The sequence below is a fragment of the Hemicordylus capensis genome, chromosome 1, assembly GCF_027244095.1.
Source record: "Hemicordylus capensis ecotype Gifberg chromosome 1, rHemCap1.1.pri, whole genome shotgun sequence".
NCBI classification, from domain to species: Eukaryota; Metazoa; Chordata; class Lepidosauria; order Squamata; family Cordylidae; genus Hemicordylus; species Hemicordylus capensis.
This window is the reverse complement of record NC_069657.1, coordinates 52178516-52203244: the sequence shown is the minus strand read 5'-3', so window position 1 is coordinate 52203244 and position 24729 is coordinate 52178516. Positions and strand designations below refer to the sequence as shown.

The 24729-nt window shown below is 42.7% G+C and overlaps 1 protein-coding gene across 1 annotated transcript in view; it reads left to right on the top strand.

The window, feature by feature from the left end:
* The window catches only part of TTC6 (tetratricopeptide repeat domain 6), a 196944-nt gene that overhangs the window by 131254 nt on the left and 40961 nt on the right, over positions 1-24729 (top strand). The window contains exons 22-24 of the mRNA XM_053269433.1: positions 4732-4814; positions 22829-22905; positions 24512-24672. Coding sequence (XP_053125408.1) covers positions 4732-4814; positions 22829-22905; positions 24512-24672 — 321 coding nt within the window. The remainder of the gene's footprint in view (positions 1-4731; positions 4815-22828; positions 22906-24511; positions 24673-24729) is intronic.

Below are 24729 nucleotides of genomic sequence, written 5' to 3'. Positions count from 1 at the left end.
ACTGGGTCAGACCAGAGGCGTATCTAGGGAAATAGCGCCTAGGGCAAACACTGAAATTGCGCCCCCTGTACAAGCATCTGACACCCATCTTTGAGATAACTTTACCATAATATCAGCTGAAAAATACAAGTCAAGCTCATTAATCTTTTCATATTTCAAAAACTATTTAGCAGTGGACTTAGCCAGACCAAAAAAGCCTGGAAAACTACAAATTTCAGTATGCGGGGGCTCATGAAATACCCAAATACTATGTGGATGTTTACTTGGAAAACTAAACAGAAGTGCCTGTCTAATTCTCTACTATGCATTGTAGCATCACCATTACATAGGTTTTAGAATTCAATGGAGAATTTGACTTTTCCCAAATACTCTGTAAATAATTAAAGGATATGCAGAGTAAACTGTGTCACTGCTTGGAATATATTGTAGTATTTCAGAAAGACAGTTAAAATGAGAGAAAGAGAGCAAGAAACTCCCAGTGGGCCTTAATATTAAGGGTTTCACACTGATTCAAAGACAAACTCACCATTAATAGCCATATTAGCAAGACATCAGATTTAACTCACTTATCACAAGAAGCAAAGGAAGAGCAAATGAATACAATCCTAACTCATAAGCATCAGCTCAGTATTCACAAGCCCTGATTCTCTGTACATAGTGCCAATCTGAATATGTGTGAAGTGTCATATTATTATTTTTATTATTTTGTTTACCTGTAGCCCCTTTGAGGGGCTACCTAAAGGCTGGGGGGTTGCAAAGATTCCCCCTCACCCCGCTGGCCTCTAGGGCCTCGCAGGGACCATTTGAGCATGTGTGGTGGCCATTTTTAAAAATAATCTTAAAAAAAAAAATGGCCACTGAAAACAAAATGGCCAACGTGCATGCTCAAATGGCCTTTGCAAGGCCTGGCATGACCTAGGGCCTCACAGAGGCCATTTGAGCATGCACAGTGGCCATTTTGTTTTCGGCAGCCATTTTAAAAAATAATAATTTCACAAAATGGCGCCCCCCCTTCAAGTTTCGCCTGGGGCACGTGCCCTGCCTGCCCTACCCTAGATACGCCCCTGGGTCAGACTGGTTCTAAAGGCCCTTATGGCTTCTAAAGGCCCTTACTGGTCTGCTGGTGGCCATACCATTGCTCCCAGAAGGCTCCTGCACCAGGTGCATAGGGAGGCCCTGGTTCAGCCTGCTGCCAGTGGCTGACTAGCCACGGCCCCTGCATCTGATGTCAGTTGCAGGGGGTGTGGCTGGGGTATGAGGCATGGCCCCCTGAGCATGGCAGCTCAGGTTTTTTGAACCCTTTCATGCTATGGTGGCTCTGCCCCTGCCTGGCATTCCCCATTAGCCTGCCCAGCTATCCCTTACAGCTCCAATACCAACATTGTCAATGTTGGTATTGGAGCTGTGTGGTGTGTCTGTGTGGGCTGCTGGGGAGTACCAGGGACCTTCTAGGAACAGCGGTACCAGCTGCTGCCAGACTGGTAAGACCTTTAGAAGTCTTTAGAAGGATCCCCCCACACCTGTGCTAGTAAAAGGGAATCTTCACTGGATTCTCCTTTACAAGCATGGCCCCCTCAAACTACAAAACCAGTCTGACTGGTGGAATTGAACTGGCAGCCGGTTCAACCTGAACCAGGTCATGGATCGGACCAGTTCAAATTTGACTTGAATTTGAACCAAACTGCCCTAAACAGTTCTGTAAAGTAAAGGTAAAGTGTGCTGTCAAGTCGATTTCGACTCCTGGCGCCCACAGAGCCTTGTCATTTTCTTTGGTACAATACAGGAGGGCTTTACCATTGCTTCCTCCTGTGCAGTATGAGATGATGGCTTTCAGTATCTTCATGTATTGCTGCTGCCTGATATAGTACTAGTGGGGATTTGAACTGGCAACCTTCTGCTTGTTAGTCAAGCATTTCCCCACTGAGCCACTTAAGGTTGTAAACAGTTCTGTGCAGAGACCTAAAAGAAGATCAATCTTCACAGCAGTCTATAAGGTACTGAGCAAAAGGGCACTTTGCCACTAAAGATAACGAGCATGCTTGGCTCACGAAGGGCAGAAGTACAGAGCACCAAGGAGCTTCAAAATCTTTCCATGGGGACTACTGTGCAGGTGTACAACCCATGTTGTGAATGATACCGGATCACCAAAATTTCATCTGTTACAGGAAAGCAACCTGTTTTTACCAAGAGCTGGTATAGTTGAAATAGAACAGCTCATATGTAATATAATGTTTAGGTGCTGTACTCTGTGAAATATTTGAAGTACAGATCTTAAAGCTCAGATCAGAGAATCTTAATTTGACATCAGATTGTGGTTCTTGCTTTTCTGCTTTTTTACTGAGATATTCTATACTGCTGCTTTTTAAATATATTTTTGAGTAATTTTCTTGTAAATGTTTGTAAAGTCCTAATAGAAAGAAGTAATAGAACAGTTTATGTCCCTGCTTCCCTTTCCCATAATGAGACAGGCAGCTGCATTTTGCTCCCAGTATAGAATACAAGCATCTTCCAAGGGCAGCCCCATATGAAAGCATTTACAGTTGCCAGCTCCATAGGTAATTAAAGCCCATATGATGTATTTCTTTTATTTACCTGTGTATCAAAATATTTGTAACCCACCTTTCAACTAAAAGCCTCCAAGCTGACTAACAAGACATATTGGCTAACATCAAGATTAACACAGTGCTTGTGCAGCATTTCTTGACACCCAAACTAATGGTGTGCCATAACTTGAGTGGGGAGGGATGATTTTTTACTATCTCCCCTCCTGTGTGATGCACAGGAAAAGGTCTCTGAGGGTCAAACAGCCCTCAGGGACATATTTTCAGGAGGCACAGTGGCTTAAGAGGGAAGAAGATATCATCAACAACTGCTCCTCCCCCATCATGTTATGGTGCACTATTACTCTGGATGTCAGGCACTGCTGCATCAGTGTACAGTGATGCTATTCAGGATTTTAACAATTTCAAACAATATAAAATCATACGAAGATATATATTAAGTTTTTAAAACTAGTGTAGATTTGTAAAAACAAAATAGTATAAATATTATTGTGCAATGGGGCTGGGGCTGTAGCTCGGTGCTAGAGCAGCTGCTTTGTTTGCAGAAGGCCCCCAGGTTCAGCCTCTAACATCTCCAGGTAAGGCCGGGAAAGATTTGTGCCTCTAGAACCCTGGAGAGCTGCTGCCAGAGAGATGATACTGAGCTGACTAGCCCAAGAGTCTGGCTCGGTCTAAGGCAGCTTCTTAAGTTCTCAGTTAGTAGCAACATTGATCTGAGCACCAGAAAAGAGGCTAATTAAGGCAAGTGAAAAGTCTTCCAGATGAGGGCTGCCCTGGTCTCCTATGTAAAAGTCAGTAAGGACTTGTGGTTGTTAAATCTCTGTTTTCCAGAAAATGCCTCAGAATAGATACTCAACGAAGCTGGAAAAAGACATGACTGGCCAGTTCTGTAGCCTACACTTAGTAGGTTCTAAGAATATCCCTAGACTCCATCATTTCTAATGATGGACACACACATCAGTAATGTCAACCAATCAATCAGTCACCTTTATTTGGTCTAGGATCAGCATAAGAACAATAAAATAGATGAGATACAAGCAGGGAATACTTAAGAGTGCTTAAAATAGTTAAGGGTGTTTAAAGTTACATAGAAATTTTTTTAAAAGTATGCAATTACAATAGCTTTACAGGATACACAATAAGTTATGTGAAAGCTGAGGCTAAGACAGGATTTTGTAGGCTCGTCCCATTGTCCTTCTAGGCAGGAGCTGTCATGGCCCTGCAGATTCTGCACACTGTGGCACAGAACATTGCAGTATTGTGCTCATCAATAATGTCAATAATCGAAATTTACATTCACACCACCACAACAATTTCTACTTAGTCTGGATTCAGTCACAGCCCATTCACTCTCACGCAATCTGCTATGGCTTCCAAACACTTGTTCAAAACTGCAGTTTCCTTTCAGGAAGCTTGCAGTGATATTCCTGTGAGCGAGAGCTCCTATTTTGAAAAACAAGACAGAGCAATTGATACTGTCCACAGGAGAAAGAATTCCAGCTGTAAACAGCACTATAATGGATAGTGGCTTCTAACAATGTATTAGAGAGAAGGAAGTTTGGAACAGAAGTACAAATGCTACACAAATGTAAATATAACTATTCTATGATTAAGGAAAGATGAGCTTAAGAGAAGAAAAAGAAATAATTAAGATAACACACAAGTTATTATATCATTATTTCATATCAAGAATATAATGCCTACTTCAAGAATATAATGCCTACTCTGTGTGTGTGTGTGTGTGTGTGTGTGTGTGTGTGTGTGTGTCTGTCTGTCTGTCTACAGAAACACTCCCCCTACAATGGATAGATGAAATATATCTGTTTAATATGAATAATATGGAAGTAAATATATTTGCTGGCTGACGTTCTGTGCAGTGTTAGAACTGTTTAACAGGAGCTGGGACAGTGAAAGACTCAGCATAGCAACTCTGTGCAGCGTGTTGCCAAGCAGGGAAATGCTGGGGAGGGGGAGCAATTTTTGCACTTTTTGATTTCAGGAATATGTCCTTAAGGGCTGTGCAGTGGGGGAGTGCAGAATGCGGCCACCACAAGTATAACATCATATCACCTACAGACAGGAAAAATTCCTTGTGTAGGAGAATGTATTCATAGGAAGAGCTGTATCCAGAGGCTATAAATAACAACTGTTGTCTTTTTGAAAATAACAGATTCATGATTTAAAAAGTGCAGTGAAAGATATTAATAGAGCAATTCATCTCCAGCCGAATTCACCTCATTTATGTTTAACAAGGTAGGAAATTATCACCATCGGTGAAGCATTCCTCCAGCTTTTCTCTTCCTTTTGTTTCTGTCCTGCCCACCTTGTAGTAGTAGTAGTAGTAAATAATTAATACAACTGTATTTGTAAATGAGAATTTTCACTTGAGGCACAAATGACCAGGCCAAACTATCATACTCCAGACACATTATGCTAAGATCCAGCTCCTTTGAGAAGTCCATAATGCTGGGAAAAGTTGAAGGAAAGAGAAGAAGAGGATGACCAGCAGCAAGGTGGAGGGACTCAGTTACGACAGCAATGAATGCACCACTAAGAGATCTTAAAGGCCAAGCTGAAGACAGATCATCCTGGAGAGAATCTATTTATGTGGTCGCTAAGAGTTGACACCAACTTGACGGCACTTAATCAATCAATCAATTTGTTAACCACCCCATAACAAATTGTTCTCTGGGTGGCTCACAACACAAAATTAAAAACATCCAATAAAAACACATAAAACAGAACAAATCACCACACAAAACAAGCAAACAAAGACACAAAATACAATGCAAAACATTTAAAAAGCTAAACAAATCAATTTCAAAATCAAATTTAAAAATCATTTTTAAAAGCCTAAATGAACAGAAAAGTCTTTTTCTGGCATCTAAAAGAACAAAGTTATGGTGCCAGGCAAGTTTCACTGGGGAGGCTATTCCATAAATGAGGTGCCACCACCAAAAAGGCCCTCTCCGTAGTAGCCACCTGCCTCACCTCTGAGGGCAGGGGCACGCGGAGAAGGGCCTCCGAAGAAATCATAAGCTCTGAGTTAGGACATATGGGGCAAAGAGCTCTCTCAGGTAACCTGGTTCCAAGCTGTTTAGGGCTTTAAAGGTTAAAACCAGCATTTTGAATTGGGCCTGGAAATGGACTGGGAACCAGTGCAGCTGATGAAGCATTGGCATGATATGATCAAAACACCCAGCCCTAGTTAATAATCTTGCAGTCATATTTTGTACCAACTGCAATTTCTGGACTGTTTTCAGAGGCAGCCCCACATACAACACATTGCAGTAAACTAAGCGGGAAGTTACCAGAGCATGGGTAACTGTGTGGCCAAGCTATCTCCATCTGGGTAAGGTTGCAGTTGGTGTATCAGCTGAAGCTGATAAAAGGTGCCCTGAGCCACAGAGGCCACTTGAACCTCTAGCGCAGGGCTGCACAACTCAAATGCCCTGGTGGGCCAGAACCAACGACAACTTGGCGTGCAGGGGCCGAAGTCAATTTTTAGCACAAGACTACATTAAAATTAAAAATATGATTAGTTACTGGTGGATCAATACCCCTGTCCAGTGACCCATAGTTTTAACTAAGCATAGTGGCCAGGTAGTAGGTCCTGTCCCTGCTCAATCAGTGGGGCCCCTGGAGTGCATGCAAGCCCCAAATGCTAAGCCCTCTCCTCTCCCTAAATTGTCGCCACTTTCAGGCTGCAATCTTAGGCAATCCAAGGCTTACATTGGACTAAGCCTCACTGGGTACACCATGGGACATATTTCTGAGTAAATATGCATAGGAAGGTACTGTAAGGCAGTTTCCAGTTCCTGTGTTGCTGCAAGATATTTCTACCTGGGGGCCAGTAAAAGAGTCCCCGTGGGACAGATCCGGCCCCCGGGCCTTATGCTGTGCAGGCCTGCTCTAGTGACAGCACTGGATCGATGAGCACCCCCAAGCTGTGAACCTGGTTCTTCTGGGGAAGTGCAACCCCTCTAGAACAGGCTGAACATTATTCACCCAGCCAGAGGAACCACTGACCAACACTACTTATGTCTTGTCTGGCTTGAGTCTCGACTTGTTCACCCTCATCCAGTCCATTACTGCATCCAGGCACTGATTCAGGACAGTCACTGCCTCACCTGCATCTGGTGAAAAAGAGAGATACAACTAAGTGTCATCCACATACTGATGACACCTCAAGCCAAATCTCCAGATGCCTTCTCTCAGCAGTTTCATGCAGATGTTAAACAACATAGAGGAAATAATGCAATCCTGCAGAACTCCAAAGCACAACTGCCAAGGGGTTGAGCAGTAATCACCTAGCACCATCTTTTGGAAATGGGCCTCCAGGTAGGAGTAGAACAACTCCCAAGCAGTTCCTCCCACCCCCAACTCTCTCTCTGAACAGGTCATCCTACAGGGTGACCAAAAAGTTAGGCCTGAAGCCTAACTGAAATTGATTCAGATAATCCGTTTCCTCTGAATAATGCATTTATTGTCTGTCTGTATTATCACTATCACTATGCCTTCGTGTCTGTGTGTGGACAGTTCAAGATTTATGGTCCATGACCAAATCAGAAGTACATAATACCATAATAAACATGTACATAAAACCAAAACAACACATTTGTGGACACTGGAGGTTACTCATAGGAGCTTTGTATTGTAGGAGAGAGTTTCTACTTTTACAGAAAAATCTGTTGGACAAAACAACCCTCCCAAATCTCCCAAATTGGTATCATGTTGCCAAATAATGTCCCCATCAGCAGGGCGCAGGCACTATTTTTCAGCAGCCTGTTAGGCATTCAGATCGGATTGCAGGCTGTTTGCTTTGAGACTACCACAAGTAAGTTAACCCTTTCATTGATTGTAAAGCTATCACAGGGGTTGGAGTACCATGTTTATCTTCTGAGCCCGGCACAAGTCTTGCAATCACTTCAGATCTGAAGAGGATGTGGAGCAATCTCAACCTTCTTCTGTCAGCCTGGAAACCAATTCAGGGATTGAAGCGTAGATCAGAGAGAGGGAAGACAAAAAGAAGAAAATCTTTTCTTTGTCCTGTCCCTCTGTGGTGTTTGGATCTGATTCTGGTGTGTGTGTTAAGGTTATATCCAGATGTTTTTCACCTTTAAGGTTACCTTGGCTTGTTCTCTTCCTCTATATCTCTGGTGAAGGTTACCAAGATATATTTGTTATAATAGCCTCTGTAACGCTTAGGGTTTTTTATTCTGGTAATGTGGCTTTGCAGACGTGGAGAAGGTTGTTGACAGGAATCAGTTAGAGATCAGTCATAAACCGGTTCGGTGCCTCCTTAGGAAAGTGCCAAACTGGCTCAGGCACCTGCAGCCGAACCAGTTCCAGAGGGGCGGGAAACAGTTCCCTTAAGAAGCAGGTAAGCAGGCCCCTTACCTGCTCTGCTTTTCCGGGTGCAGCGCTTGCTCTACCAAAGGCCATGTGCAGCAGCAGTGCTGTTCCCTGCAGCCTGCACGCAGCATCGGCATCCGACATGGCACAATATCTTTCAAACGAAAACAAGAATACAATTTCATTAAATATGCTTTCTGAGGTTTGTGTACACTACTATTAAGTAGGGCTGTTAACTTGCTTGGTTGAAGTATCGATGTTTCTTTTTACAGAGCTTGGTTGCATTTCACTCAGTATTTAATTTTTAACCCAGTTCCTTCCCAGAACTGTCCTTTTAACCCATTCCTTATCACAGACTGTCATTCACCCAGTCTTTGTCATAGATTGTTTTTAATCCTTTGAGTCTAAAGCATCTCCTTTTTGAGACTGCTTCTTACAAGACCCCAAAATCCACTCCTCACTCCATTAGTAACCCCGAACTCCCAATTGTCACACTCTAACTGCCACTTGTGATTGACAGCTTAACTGTGCTCCAAGTTAATTTACATAAAAATAGTTCTGCTCCATGCATTGTTGTGTCATTTCATCACATGTCCCCCCACTCTACCTTGATTAGTGCCAAACCTGGATGATATGTCTAAGGAAAAGATGGTTCTCTTGCTTAACTTCTAAAAATATTGCAGAAATCATTATAAAAAACCCCAAAAGAACTTTGAATTGAATACAACAATACACAAAATATTCTTCCTTACTTAAATTACCTTTCTTGATAGGGCATCTGTCACAACATTCTGTTTACTGGGAATATATTCCATCACAAAATTAAATTCCTGTAGAATCCAAGACCACCTTTCTAATTTGGTATTGCTGTTTGTCATAGTTTGTAACATTTAAGTGCTATGTGATCTGTAATTATAGTGAACTCCTGGCCCCAAACATATGGCCACAGTTTGTCCACTAACCAGACAATAGATAAGCACTCTTTTTGTATAGAGGACAAATTTCTCTCTCTAGGAAACAGCTTTCTACCCAGGTAAACCACAGGGTATTTCAAACCATTATACTCTTGTAATAGTACAGCACCTATACCTGTGTTGGATGCATGTGCAGCAACATAAAACCTTTGCTGATAGGCACTTTCAAAATGGGATCATTACATAATGCAATTTTGATTTGGTCAAAAGCTTTTTTGCATTCAGGTATCCATTTTACTTTATCCAGTTGTTGCTGTTTTTTTTAAGTCAGGTGCAGCGATAGAACTGAAGTTTGGCACAAACCTCCTATAGCAACTTGCCAAACCAAGGAATGATCTTTATTGTTGCCGCTCTTCCCACTCTTTAATTTCTGCGACTTTATCTAGGATAGGTGTGATGTTCCCATCTCCTACCTTATACTGTTACCTGGGAGAACCCCAGTTACCACAAACCAGACGAACAAGGATGATTGAAGGAAGCAATAGTCACCATTTATTGAACCAAAACCAGCGCTGGTGGCTTTTTCCGGCGCCTCACAGCCTACCAGGAAAAACGCGCCAAATACCCAGTGCCTTGGGATTTTATACCTTGGCATTGTTACACAGCTGGGCGTCCCCATTCAGCCCGAGGGACCAATTAGTTTATTACATTTACACATGTGTTTGCCTTGAGGCTGGACTTTGCCCTAAGTTTTGGTTCTTCAGCAGACAGATAAGCAAATTAAGAGAAGACACATCCACATTCCAAGAAACAGAACAGTTACAGTTTGGAATAAGCCTATCATTCGACGCCTATGCTAATGAAGTTTGCAACATCCGTACCCTCTTCCCCCACCCTGTCTGTCCTTGGTAGATAAGAGACTCCACAGTTTCAGCAGTAGAGAACAATAAGGAATTTTCCATTTCACAATACCATCCTGAGATGCAAGTTTTGGGCAGTATAGAAATATTTTAAATAAATAAAAAATATATAACCTAAATAAGTTCTGACATGCTGAACTGACATTTCTTAGCCCTCACAGTCAAACCCACTTCTTTTATTCTCTTAAATACAGCTCTAAGATGTTTTACATGATTCTGTATAAATTATTTATTTATTTAACATATTTCTATACTGCCCAAAACTTGTGTCTCTGGGCGGTTTACAATTCAAATAATTTAAATCAGTAAATCAATTAAACAGTTAAAATCATTTAAACATTAAAATCATTAACATTAAAATAATTTAAAACCCAATATTAAAATATTAAAACTATGAATCTAATCAAAAGCCTGGGTGAATAAATATGTCTTCAGTGCCTTTTTAAAGTTTCCAGAGATGGGGAGGCTCTTATTTCAACAGGGAGTGCATTCCAAAGTTCAGGAGCAGCAACAGAGAAGGCCCATTCCCGAGCAGCCACCAAATGAGTTGGCGGCAACTGCAGACGAACCTCTCCAGATGACTTTGACAGACAGTGGGGCTCATGGTGAAGAAGACGTTCTCTTAAAGACCCAGGGCCTAAGCTGTTTAGCGCTTTATAGGTAATGACAAGCACCTTGTATTTTGCCCAGAAACGAATGGCAGCCAGTGTAGTTCTTTCAACACAGGAGTAATATAGTCTCTCCTAGATGACCCAGATACCAACCTGGCTACCACATTCTTGACTAACTGCCATTTCCAGACTACTTACAACGGCAGCAGTAGAGCACATTGCAGTAATCCAGCCTAGAGGTTACCAGCATATGTACCATACACCGTTTTGAGGTGGTTCAGCTCAAGAAACGTATGCAGCTGGTGTATCAGCCGAAACTGATAAAAAGCACCTCTGGCCACCGCCTCAACCTGGGACACCAGGGAGAGGTTCAGATCCAGAAGCACTCCCAGACTGTGTACCTGTTCCTTTCGGAGGAGCATGACCCCATCCAGAACTGCCAGATCAAAATCATCTCCTGAGTTCCAGCCCCAAACAATAAGTAACTCTATCTTATCTGGATTTAGCTTCAGTTTGTTATCCCTCATCCAGCTCATTTCTGTCTCCAGGCAGGCATTTAGGGAGGATATTGTCAGCAATCTGGCCACCCGGTAGGGAAGTCTAGGATGATAGTTCACCAAAAGATCAAACTGGGTTGCAGAAGCGAAACACAACTGAGAAATATTTCTCTCTCTCTCTCTCTCTCTCTCTCTCTCTCTGGCTCAGGTTGAAAGCTGTCAACACCAGGGATGACATACATTGCCGTCCAGCAGCTAACTGCAAGCTGTAGACGTGCTTTATAGTCCAAGCTGATAACTCTCAGCTGGCAGGGATTCAAGGCTTTTCAGCCCTCTGCAAGAGGTGTTTACTTCTCCTGATGGTTTCCAGCTGTGCTGCCATCTTGTGACGCGCCTCTGCTGTGGAGTCAGTAGGGGTTGCCTCCAGAGCTCATCCTCTGGTTCGTCCGTCGCTGTCTCTGCTGTCTCTGCTGCCTCAGACTGCTGTGCCTGCTCTGAAACATCAGCCAGACCTGCTTCAGCTGTCTCTTGGGAACCAACAGCCAGGCTCTGCCCCTCAGGCACCCCTGAATCGGCTGAAGGGCTGTCAGCTTCCCCTTCCTCCTCGCTATCTGAGAGCGAGGGCATGACAGATATGCCTTCTCCTGATGATGTTGACATGGAGAAATAGATTTGGTGAAATAGTGAAATAATTATCACTAATAGCAGTGTGCATGGAACCTCCAGCGGTGGTTCAGTTCGAATTTGAACTGAATTCAAACAAAGCCTCTGGTCCATGAACCAGTTCATTAAAACCGGTGGAATGGGGCGGTTCTATTCATACACACGAACTGGGTCGAACCAGTTTGGCCCAGTTCGGGATGCTTGTAATTTGATTCCAGTAAGGATTCCTCTTTAGAAGCATTGGTGGGATTCCTCACAACTGAATTGGGCTTGAAAATTAGTGGTGGGAGGCAGGAGATCAATTTTACCCATGTTGGCTCCACTGCAGCGGTGGCTGCAGGCCAGCGGTGGACCCAGTCCTTTTTGTGGGGGCCGTCCGATTTGAGGTTGAACTGGGCCAGTTCAAATCAAACCCCTAATCACTAAATATACCAACATTGTCACTAAGAGCATGCAAATGAGCTCATTCCTTGTATCTAGTTGTTGATTCATCTTTGACGCTGGTGAATTGCGTAAGCCAAAAGGCAACATCACTTCATATTCAAAGAAACTGTTTGATGTTGCAAACACTGTTTTTTCAATGGAATCTGGATCCATTTCTAACTACCAAAATCCTTTACATAGATCCAAAGTGTAAATAATCCTTGTAGCTCCCAACATTTCAGTAAGGGCATCTACTCTTGGTATTAGATAAGCATTTAGTACAGTTATTGCTTTTAAATGATGGTAGTCCACACAGAATCTTACATTGTTTTCAGGTTTATTTATAAGCACAACAGGTGATGACCATGGACTTATAGAAGGTCTAATTACTCTTAACTTAAGCATGTCCTTTACGTCTTCTCTAATAATTTCCAAAACCCTTCCATTTACCTTGTAAGGTTGCAGTCTGATGGGTACGTTGTTTCTGGTGTTGATCTGGTGTTTGAAGAGTCCTGTGCTTCCTGGCTTGTTACTGAAGATTCCTTGGTACTCTTCTACCACCTATAGAAGTTTATCCTTGTATGTAAGCAACAGCTTTTCTGCCCATTGAATTTGATTAAGTTCTCCTTCTTCCTTAGTTGCTGATAACAGATTTAAGTTGTCAAGATCTGCTTTGAATGGTACTATTCTTAATACAGCCACCGCAGAATCATTGATAAAATATGGCTTCATCATATTGACATGGACAACTGTGCTTTATCTGGATAGTGATTCCGACACTCATAAATGTGGGTTCTGTGACTGCGCAGACCAACTTCGGGTTGAGCTCGTTAGCTCCTCGTGACGCCTTCAACTGCCCCTGCATGCGGCTGCAATACTATCTTTGGCAGTTAGGTGTCTCATCCTCAGTTTCTTTCTGAGCACCACAGCATATAGACGCTTCGGTTCTTTGCTCAGCTCCTCAGAAAGAGATCTATAAATACAGCTACTCTAACAACTTATAATCAATTTGATTATTGGCATGGGCTTGGATACGACTTGTTTGATGATTTGGCATGGCATATCTGATAAAAGGACTGACTAATGGAAAGCACTTGACTGCGGATTGTTTTTTTGAATCGGCTTGGCTTTCTATCACTGCTAGACCTACAGAACGGTAACTTGACAACGATCTGGGAAACGGTTTCGCAGATCGTTGTCAAGTTACCGTTCTGTAGGTCTAGCAGTGATAGAAATAGTGATCTAGCAGTGATATATAAATACATACTTTGTTAAACATCTTAAGCTGCTTGTGCTATCTGGCAATTTCCCTCCTGTCCATGAGCAGAAAAACCAGGGAAAAGACTACCTTTAAAAGGTGCGTTTAAAATATCTATATCTCATGTTTTTGCATGGTCAGTTTCCTCCTCTCTAATAATTAACTTTCTCTTTTTCTTTTTCTAAGTCTGCTGATTTTTTGGGGACCCAGATAGGAGGTTCAAAATCTATCTTTTAATCTTTTCTTATTAGACTTTAGATCTATTTTTGTAGATATCCCTTTTATTTTTAATGACACCTGCATAGCTGAGAATACCTTCTGAGCGTATTGAACTTTCCATGGACGTTTTAGGAGGTAATTAAGTTATATTGTGTAACAAGAAGATAGCCAGCACTGAGAAGAGAGCCAGTATGAAGTGATTATTGTGATCTGCCTAAGATTTTGCTGCATGGATTTGGCACAGAGTTCTGTATTAATTTTTCCTTTTTCCTTTTTCCGTTTATTAGTTTAACACCACTAATGGAGTTTGCATTTATTGCTAACAGGATTTAGTACTGAAACTTTTGTCCAAATTCCTTCATTTGTTATTCACACTATGAAATTAATATTGGCGAGGTGAACGTACTCTACATCTTGCCTCTCAATCAAGTTCACGAACGACAGAGCTTGCCTCGCTAAGTTCATGCATTGTTTATGGGAAAAGCTCTATGAGAAACATTCCGCACTCACCCCAGCGCAGATTTGAAGAGACATTCATCCACATGACAGCAATTGGCCAATGCTAAGCATTTAGTCAAATCAGAGTCTAGGACCTTGACGTCCACCGTTATGCTACGTAGGCATGCTTGGCTTAGATCGACTGCCTTGCAACAAGACATGCGCGACAGAATTGAAACCTTAGGTTCTGATGGCAAGGGCCTCTTTTTAGAGTCTACGGATGATTCCATGGAACAATTGAAGAAATCCAAGGACACAGCCAAGCCTTCATGACACAGAAATTTATGCCAAACAGGTACCAGCCTTACCAGAGACAGCAGGGCAGTTATCGTTGCTGAGACCATGGGGAGTACAGATGACCTTATGGTCGCTATAATAGAAAGCCCTATTCCACAAAAAATACACCAGACTGGCAAAACGGAGTAAGACAGGCCAACAAGTCAAGCAACACCTTTGACCTGGGCCTGCATTTATAGATCGCATACCATCTAGCTCTTCATCGACCTCACCATCGGTCCCCACAAGGAACAACAGCCCCTTGCGGGTAGCCAGTATTCCCATCAAACTGGCTATCCATGCTCAAGCGTGGCACCATATAACATCAGACCGGTAGGTCTTACGTATAGTCCAGACAGGTTATGCCACTGAGTTCAAAACTCTGCCAGAGTTTTCAGGGATAAGATATACCCCCAAAACGAAAACTCTGAGGGAAGAGGTTGAGGTGTTACTGGACAAACAGGAGATCTCGCCAGTCCAATGGTCCCAGTCAGGCTTTTACTCTAGATACTTTCAGACCCCAAAGAGGGATGGAGGAATCCACCCTATTATGGACCTCAGTGGTTGAACCAATATGTTGATGTGCGTAAGTTCCAAATGATAATGTTGCAAGCGATCCTCCCTCTGCTACATGGTGATGGGTAGATTGCAACATTGGATCTTAAAGTCACCTACTTCCACATCAGCATCCAGGCTAACCACAGGAAGTACCTACATTTCACTATGGGTAGTCAGATCTATGAGTACAATATTACCTTTTGGCCCTGTGTGTCGTAAATCTGTTGGCACAGCTGACCCGACAGGATTTACGATCCCTTCAGCTCTACTTCTGTGAGTCAAATAGAAATTAGTAGGAGCTTAGTTGCACGAACGAAAGCGAAGAATGACTCACAAAGATAAAGTACTATAAACAAAATAAAGTCCCTTGAAACTAATCTAGGTACCTCCCTCTACGATAACTAAGTAATAACTGAAATGAAGGAGCAAGGAATGAACAGAACAAGGACAGGCTGAAACAAGAAAGGTTCTAGGAACCTTTAGGAAAGTTTCTAGGAACAAGGAACACTGTCTGTGGAAGGCACCGTTGCTGACAGTACTGTCCCAGGAACAGCGTCTGCTTAATATAGGGCTCAAGATAATAGGCAGCCAATCAGGCTTTCCTGACTAAACATTTCTATTTCCTCTCCTGTGAGATCTTGTGCCTGCGTGTCTCCCACTGAGCCTTTCTCTTGAGACGTCTTCTTAACACAGGTGGAATTCCAGCTTCCTCCTGATCATTCTCCTCAGCCCTCATCTTTGCCAGCTGTTCTATCTGCTGCCGTTCCAGCCCAGCTTCAGAGTCTGTTCTCACAGCCAAGTCCTCCTGCTGTGCTTCTGAGCCTGCTCTCCCAACCAAGTCTTCCCGCTCCTCTTCTGACTCAGAGGTCTGGGCCATGACACTGTGACAGCTCTGAGGGTGTTTACAAAATGGCAGTAATTGTTGCTTACCTCAGACTACAGGGCATTTCAATTTTCCTATATTTAGATGACTGGCTCATCACAGCAAAGAAAAGAGCACAGCTACTTTTGGATGTGGAGACCATAACAACCCTATTAGGAGAACCCGGGGTCAACATCAACTGGAAAAAATCACATTTAGAACTGGCCTGCAGTATTTAGTGCCTGCAGCATTTAGTGCCTGCAGTATATAGGCACAGTCCTGGACATGGACACCCCAAGGGCATTCCTTCCAGTGGAGAGGTTCCAGTGAATTTAGGACATGGTGAAACGTTTCCAGTCAACTCCACAACAGAGGGTGAGGTCCATCCAGGTCCTTTTGGGTCTCATGGCGTTGTGTACGACCTTTGGTACGCTTTGCAAAACTTAGAATGTGGAACTGCAGACCTGGTTCTTGAGCAATTTCATACCCAATGTGGACTCACAATACTTGCTCCTTCTGATGCTGGTAAAAGTCTTTAGTTCACTTCGATGGTGGAACATACCCGGCAACCTTTTAGTCGGTTTACCGTTCAAGACCCAGGTTCCAACGATAACATTGACAACCGATGCCTCCCTGCAGGGATGGGGAACGCATTTACAAGACCAGACGGCCCAAGGCAAATGGACCTCCCAGGAAGCCTGCTTACATATAAACTTCCTAGAACTCCTAGGGGCATACAGAGCTCTACAGGCTTTCCAGGACTTAGTGAAGGGCTGGACTATGCTGCTACAGATTGACAACACGACCACCATAGCGTATATCAATAATCAGGGCAGCACGGTGTCCATGCCCCTATGCCAGCTCAGTATTCAGGTCTGGAATTGGTGCATAGTGCAAAGTACACATCTGGTGGCCATCCATATTTGGGGACAAGACAACACACTGGTGAATGCCTTAAGCCGCACTCCGGTCCTACACCAACATGAGTGGAAGCTAAATCCCATTCTGCTAGAGGACCTATTCATCGCATGGGGCACACCGATGATTGATCTGTTCACCATGACAGAGAACAGGAAGTGCAGACACTTCTGTTCAAGGATGGGTCAGGGAGTTCACTCCAAGGGCAATGCCTTCCAGTTCCAGTGGACAGAAATAGTTTCTTCTATTTGTATCCTCCTTACCCTCTCTTGAACAGGGTAGTAGCCAAGCTGCTGCAAGTCAACACCAAGGCAATTGTCATAACTCCATGGTAGCCCAGACAGCTGTGGTTCCAGAGGTTACTCAGCCTAGCCAACCACAACCATAGGAGGCTACCTCAGTGGCCAGATCAGATATTCCGAGACAACAAGAGGACACTGCACCCAAATCTTGCAGTCCCGAACCTCACATCATGAAAAATAGGCTTATAAGGAAGATTTTAAGAAACAACAGAAAGGAGTCCACCAGTTTGTCTCCAGTTACCACCAGCTCGTCTGGTGGTGACTCGGAGGCGGGCCTTCTCTATAGCTGCTCCGGGGCTGTGGAATGCGCTCCCTGCAGAAATCTGTAATTTGAATTCTCTATTAGCCTTCAGGAGAGCCCTTAAAACGTATTTGTTTGGCCTGGCTTTCCAGGATTTTAAAATCTGTTTTAATATTCTAACTTGATTTTGGGGCTTTTAATCACTGTAATTGTTTAATTGTTGTTTTAAAATGTTTTAAAATTGTTAATTGTTGTTATATTGTTTTTAATTTGTTTTAGCTCATTATTGTTTTAGTGGTTTGTTTTGATTGTAAGCCGCCCTGAGCCATGTTGGAAGGGCGGTATATAAATCAAATCAAATAAATAAATAAATAAATAAGAAGAAACTACCACACAAAATGGAAAAGATTCATCTCCTTTGCAGCTGCCAGATGTTTTAAAACAAAGGAAGCCTCGGTGTGGGAGGTCTTACGTTACCTCACCACCCTCAAAGCTCAAGGTTTGGCTAACGTCTCCATTAAGGTGCATCTAGCAGCCATTTCTGCCCACTACAAAGGCTGGGTAGGCAAGACTGTTTTTACACACCTTCTCTGCAAGGACTTCCTGAGGGGTATTAATAACTTATACCCGCTTATTAGGCAGCCAGCGGAGAAGTGGAGTCTGTCCCTAGTCCTCTCCTCGATGATGGAGAAGCCTTTTGAACCACTGGCTACTGCAACTTTGCACTTAGTGACCTTAAAGACGTTATTCTTGGTTGCCATCACCTCAGCAAAGAGGGTTAGTGAATTACTTGCACTACGCATTGACGAGCCTTATACTAAGATCTACCCGGACAAGGTGGTGATGAGACTGGATCCAGACTTCAAGCCGAAGGTCATCTCAGATTTCCACTTGAGCACAGACATAGTACTCCCAACATTTTTCACAAATCTGTCCACTCCTCTGGAATGTGCAATGCATTCCCTGGATGTCTGTCGGTCGATTCTTTTGTACTTACAACGAACACGTGAAATTAGGAAGACTAGACACCTGTTTGTGACCTTGAAGGGTACATGCCGGGGGCAAAAGCCATCACATCAGCAACTGTCATTTTGGCCTGTCGAGGTGATAAAAAAGTCATGAAATGCAGAACAAGACTCCTCCAAGCACGATTAAGGCACACCCCACAAGGGCCTACTCGACTTCGGCTGTGCATCTGTCAGGAATTAAGTTTACAGACATATGTAGAGCAGCCTCCTGAGCATCTTACCATACCTTCATCACACACTATGCCATCGATCTGCAGCAGCCATGGAATTCAGCAGGGTAGTTTTAAAGAGGGTGTTACCATAGCTTGCAGCCCCCTCCTCCAGAGAGGTAGCTCGTAATTCACCCACATTTATGATTGTTGTTGGAATCACTATCCAGCTAAACAGGTTGCTTACCTGTTAACAGATTATCTGGTAGTGATTCCACAACATTCATAAAACCCACACATCTGTCCCCACAGAAGGCTGCAAGCAACGCAGCACTGTCCTAAGGGACTATGACTATCACTACCTTGACAGGCAATTAAGACTGCTAATTAACCTTAAGTGGTCATCAAGAAACTGAGGATGAGACGCCTAACCGCTGAAGATAGTATTGTAGAAAAAAATAAAAAAATATAAGGGGAGAGTGGTACTGCTCAAAATAACAAAGGGGAAAAAAAACCACCCAATGCAAGAAATAGAAAGAATGCCAATATACGTATGAATGGAACTTCTTGAATCACTTAATTAATATAAGTCACTTATTATAGTAAAACACTGCATATACATGAATCACTTGACAAGGTTTCACGATAAGTCCTTGTTTCCCAATGACCTTCCTCAGAAGTGAAAGAACAATTGTTATGTCCCAAACATGATAAACTTTACATCCTCCCTGGTGTATAGAGTTCTTCAAAATATCCTCCAAAAATGTTTCCTCAATTCCTCCAAAGGGAGTGTAGGTTGTATCCAAACATTCTTAGATTTCTCCAAGGGAGTTAGAGTCCTTATAAATACAAAACACAAACCATACATAAAAGAAAACATTTGCAAAACATGAGAGAAAACATTTATACAACGTACTGAAATTCATATGTTTACATCAAAGATAATTACCCAAAACGTGCAACGGTTCACAAACTGCTGCCAAAGCTGACACCCAAGCCTGCTTGGATGAACTGACCAAGCTGTCTTACTCCAGTTTTATAACACTCTCAGTCATTCTCAGCCGCTGAACCTCCTAATCAGCCACTATCTGGCACTATCTTTTTCAAAAGGCAGATAAAGGTGGTGCTCTAGTTATTATGAATGTACAGGACTATTTTCAGGAGGTTCAAAGGCTACTGTCAGATCGTGTAGCATATTCATTGATACCCATGATCCAACAAATCACATTCGTAATATTATTAAAATAATTTTACAAGAGGGGTTGAATATGGGATATATAGATATGAACCTGTTCAGATTTTTACAAAATGATTATCCCAGGGTAGCGGTTTTTTACATTCTGCCTAAAATTCATGACAGGTTTTCCTCCACCAGGACGTCCCATAATATCAGGAAATAATTTGTTGCTTGAACCTTTAGCTCAATATTTGGACAATATACTCCGATCCTTTGTTAAATTAATTCCTTCATACATTAGAGACACTACAGATTTCATTAGTTCGGTTGAGAATAAGTTAGTGCCAGCAGGATCTGTGCTTCTTACAATGGATGTTACATCATTATATACTAATATACCTCATGATGAGGCTAGGTCAGTGGCAGAAGACACATTTGACTCCAGACATGTTAAAAATCCTCCCACTTGGTTTTGTTACGATTATTGGATATAGTTTTGGAGAAGAATTACTTTAGATTTAATCAACAATTTTTACTGCAGATTCAGGGTGTGGCGATGGGTGGCCCTATTGCCCCATCTTTGGCTAATCTCTTCATGGGAAGATTGGAATCCCATATTATTTGCAGTAAGGATAACAATAGATTTTTTGATAATTTGCTTTTGTATAAGCGTTTCATTGGTGACATTTTTATTATTTTTTCGGATAAAGAGAAGGTCCAGGCATTTATTGAATGGATTAATCACATTCATGAAACGATTAAATTTGAGAGTCATATAAGTTCATCCCGAGTTTCATTTCTGGATGTCTATGTACATATTGGATTTGACCATCGTATTTCTGTATTATTGTATACCAAGGAGACTGACCGTAATACATATTTACATTATAGATCATTTCATCCATCTTATTTAAAAGATAATTTACCTTTTGGGCAGTTCCTCAGATTAAAAAGAAACAACACCCTGGACTCTGATTACAAGAAATCTGCCAGGATGCTTGAGGTACAATTGCTGAATAGGGATTATTCTTGGCATATTATTAAGAGAGCGAGACAACGTGCAGATAGCATTCAGAGGAGATGTTTATTTCAGACCAAAGATAAGTCCATACCACGCAGGATTACAGATCCTTTTAGATCTCTTGGTGGCTTCCAAGAACATCGACTATGGTATTTTTCTAGGTAGCTTGACGGAGGTGGGATTACGTAGGATTGTTCTACAGAGGTCCCGTTCCTGCTTCTCTAATAGATTTCAGATGGTATTGCATGGAGACTGTTGCTCTGCAAAGTGAGAGTTACTGTATGATGTTCCACAGGACTCCATACTGTCTCCAGTGCTCTTTAACATCCGCATAAAACCGCTGGGAGGGATCAAGAGAAAATTTGGTGCAGGGTGTTATCAATATGCATCTGTTTCTTCCTATCACCTTCATCAGGAAATGGCATAACTTCCCTAAATGCCTGCCTGAAGGCGGTAATGGGTTGGATGAGGGATAACAAATTGAAATTGAACAAACTGAAACGGAATCCAAATAAAATGGGGATACTGACTGTGTGGGGGTCGGGACCTGAGAGATGGCTTAGATCTGCCTGTTCTGGATGGTGTTTTACTCCCCTTGAAAGAGCAAGTGTGTAGCTTGGGCGTGTTGCTAGACCCAGCTCTGCTTTTGGATGCTCAGGTGGAGGAAGTGGTGGCCAGGAGTGCTTTACTGCAATGGTAATGGTGAATTACTGCAATGTGCTTTACATGGGGCTGTCCTTGAAGAATATTCTGACATTTCAGTTGGTACAGAATGCAGGTGCCTGTGTTCTCTCTGAAACTGCTCTCTCATAGCATATTAAACCTATTTTGAAAGAGCTGTGCTAGATGCCAATTTGTTTCTGGATCCAATTCAAGGTGTTGGTTATTACCTTTAAAAGCCTTAATGGTTTGGTTCCTGGTTACCCGAAGGACTGCCTGCTCCTAAAGATTTCTGCCTGCCCAACAAGGTCATCAGAAGGGCCTTTGCTCCATGTGCCAGTGTTGAGAAAGGTTGAATTGTCGTGCACACTGGACAGGACCTTCTCTGTTGTTGTCCCCAGGCTCTGGAATGCTCTCCCAGTGAATGTCCACTCTTTGACATCTGTGACTGCTTTTAAAAAACAACTAAGATCTTTTTATTCAGGCTTTTACCCCTTAGAGGCTCTTGGGTCTTTCAGCTTTCCTACTTTTTCTTTTAAATGGGTGGTGGTGGTGTGTGTGTGTGTTTGTGTGTGTGTGTGTGTGTGTGATGGTTTTTATTAAGTGATTTTAAGGTTTTATATGTGATTTTATGGAGTTTTATTGTATTTTAACTTTTATAAACTGCCTTGGGATGTCTTATGAAAGGCGGTATATGAACAAACAAGCAAAAAAAAAAATGGTAGTACATATACTGATGACCTCCAGGCTTGACTACTGTAATGCACTTTACATGTACTGCCTTTGTACATAGTTCAGAAACTACAATTGGTACAGAATGTGGCAGCCAGGTTGATTTCTGGGACAACACGAAGGGACCATATAACATTGATTCTGAAAGAATTGCATTGGCTGCTGATACGTTTCCGAATGAAATATAAAGTGCTGGTTATTACCTATAAAGCCCTGAACGGCATAGGTCCAGGGTATTTAAGAGATCGCCTTTTTTGTCATGAACCCTGTTTTGCTGGTCAGTGACCGAATAAACTTATATCTATCTATCATGAACCCTGCCGCTTATTAAGATAATCTGAGGAGGTTTGGTTACTGTTGCCACTGGCTCATATGGAGGTGACTTGGGGCCAGGACTTCTCTGTGGCTGTCCCAGAGCTTTGGAATGCACTTTCTGTCAAAACAAGAAGTTCTCCATCTCTGACTGCTTTTTAAAAGACCCTTAAGACACACCTGTTTTCTCAGGCTTTTAATTAAAAATAATCTTAAAACTGTTTGTTTTTATCCTTTGAAATAATTTTGTTTCACTCTGTGAATTGTTTTTAATTGTTTTTATTCTGTGAAAGTGTTTTGTTTTGTTTTTATATTGTAATTTTACGGTGATGCAGGGCACTTCTGGGGGAAGTAAGGATTGGTGAAGTTCATCGCCCTGCATGTGTGCTTGCTCTGCAGTAGTCTGGAAGCCTTCTGCAGTGCAGGTGCTTCTTCCTGGCCATGTCTTTTAGTCAGGATTTTGGCCATTCTAGGAAAGTGCCATTTTATTTTGGCACTACTATTAGTATGGGTGCAAGCTAATGGAATGTCTGACCAATTAAAAATCGAAAGTATTTGTAAATATTTGTACTAAAATATCTAAATGTTGACTTTTTAAAACATTGAACTGCATAGTTCCTTAGATATTGTAAGCAAGCAATTCATATCTGTTAAAATGCTTTATTTTTTACAGGGGACAGTATTTACTAGAGATGAAGAATTATGAGCTTGCAACTTTCTGCATACACCAAGTAGCAGAAATAGGCCAAGGTAGACACTTTTTCTCTTTGTGCTGTTGTGCGCTATAGGGATGTGCACGGAACCACGGAGGTGCGGTCCGGCACTGGGGGTGTGTCTAGGTTTAAGGGCGGGGGGGGAGTACTTACCCCTCCGCCACACACATCACACATTGCATGCACACGCAACATGTGATGTGTCCAGTGCGCGGCGGTGGTGGACGCACGCGCGCTGCAACGGGCAAATGTGTGGAGGCAACTTCCCCTTTTTCCAGCCAATGATGAGGCAGGGTTGGCAGGGAGGAACGCTGCCGCCCCAAAAACTTTGCTCCGAAGTGGAGCGCCGGAGGGGGAAAAGCGGTGGGAGGGGTAAGTACTACCCCCCCGCCCTTAAACCTAGACACACACACCCTGCCGGACCGCCGGACTGGCCCAATTCCGAACCGGTTTGGAGGCCTCTAACATGGCCTCCGGACCGGTTCCGTGCACATCCCTATGAAACATCCCCATAGTGCACATCACTATGAAATTATGACTGGGATCAAAGGAGCTTATTTTTTCCAGTTCATATGTAACACGAAACTGGAGGTTGGTGAACTCACGGTTTCAAAACTCCAAATTGTGCCACAGATGTTTGTCAAACATCTCCATGCTCACCAAACTCCAGTTCCAGGAGAGGGTAGCCCTTCTCTGCTGCTTGACCACCAAGGACAATCCCAGCAAGCTCCATGGCCAGACTGTGGGCAAAGCGTTGGCACATCAGCGGAGCTGCCACGATTGGCCACAATGTCAGAGGGGGAATTACGAGCGCGATTGTGCATATTTGGAGTGCTCCACACCCCCTCAGCAGGGAAAGAGCATTTAAATCCTTTTAAATGCCCTGCCCTACCATGCTATGGCAGCGCTTCTTCTGACAGTGATGACACCAGTGGCTCCCAAGGAGCCCTGCACCCTTATAGTCCTGCACAAGCACATATTCGGGTGGGGGGGAGGGGGTACAGGGGGAGATGTCCCTGTTTCTCTGGGAGGGGAGCATGGAGACTTCCTTGGAGGGGATATATTAGTGCAAAAGCATTTTTGTGCGACACCTCAATATTGTTTAGTTGTCCTCAGCAGTGCAGGTGGTGCTAAACTGCCTGTGGTATTCTGTGGGACATGTCAGCCCATGTAATGTCAGCCACTGACATTTGGTTTGATCCAGCATGGCTCTTATGAATACAAATGAACTTTGTCATGATCCCATATGTACACACTCATGGGAAGAGAGAAAGAGGAAATGTCAAAGGAAAACAGCCTCCTTCTAAGACTATTGGTTTCCCTTCAGTTCTAGAGGGCAGCACCAAGTTGGTTCCTAGATCTTAGCTGATTATCTTGTAAGGCATTATAATAGTCTGTCAGGTTTAACAGATATCTAATTTGAGGCTATCATTTCCCCCACTACCTACTGGCAGCTTCTTGCAGACTGTAAAAGGCTATCATATAAAAAGGGGGGGGGGGTTAATGTGGCTATTTGTCATTTTGAACTAAACTCAAAACTACATATTTATGTTTATTGCAACTGTATATTATATCTAAATTTATAGTGTAGAATACAAAATATACTTTGGACTATAATGTATTTTCTTTAAATATCTTTGCAGGATCCCTTGAATGTTCTCTTGTTCAGGAAGCACTTGTTCAGTCATTTTGTCAGAATCATAATAAGGCTATTGAGTGTGCACTTGCAGCTAGCAAAAAGCAGCCTGAGGCTTCCATGATTGTTCTCCTTGGAAAAATCCAAATGAAAGCCAAAAAATACAAGGTTAAGGAAACAATTTTAAATTTTTGTAGCTTTGAAGGGTTAAAAAAACAACACAAC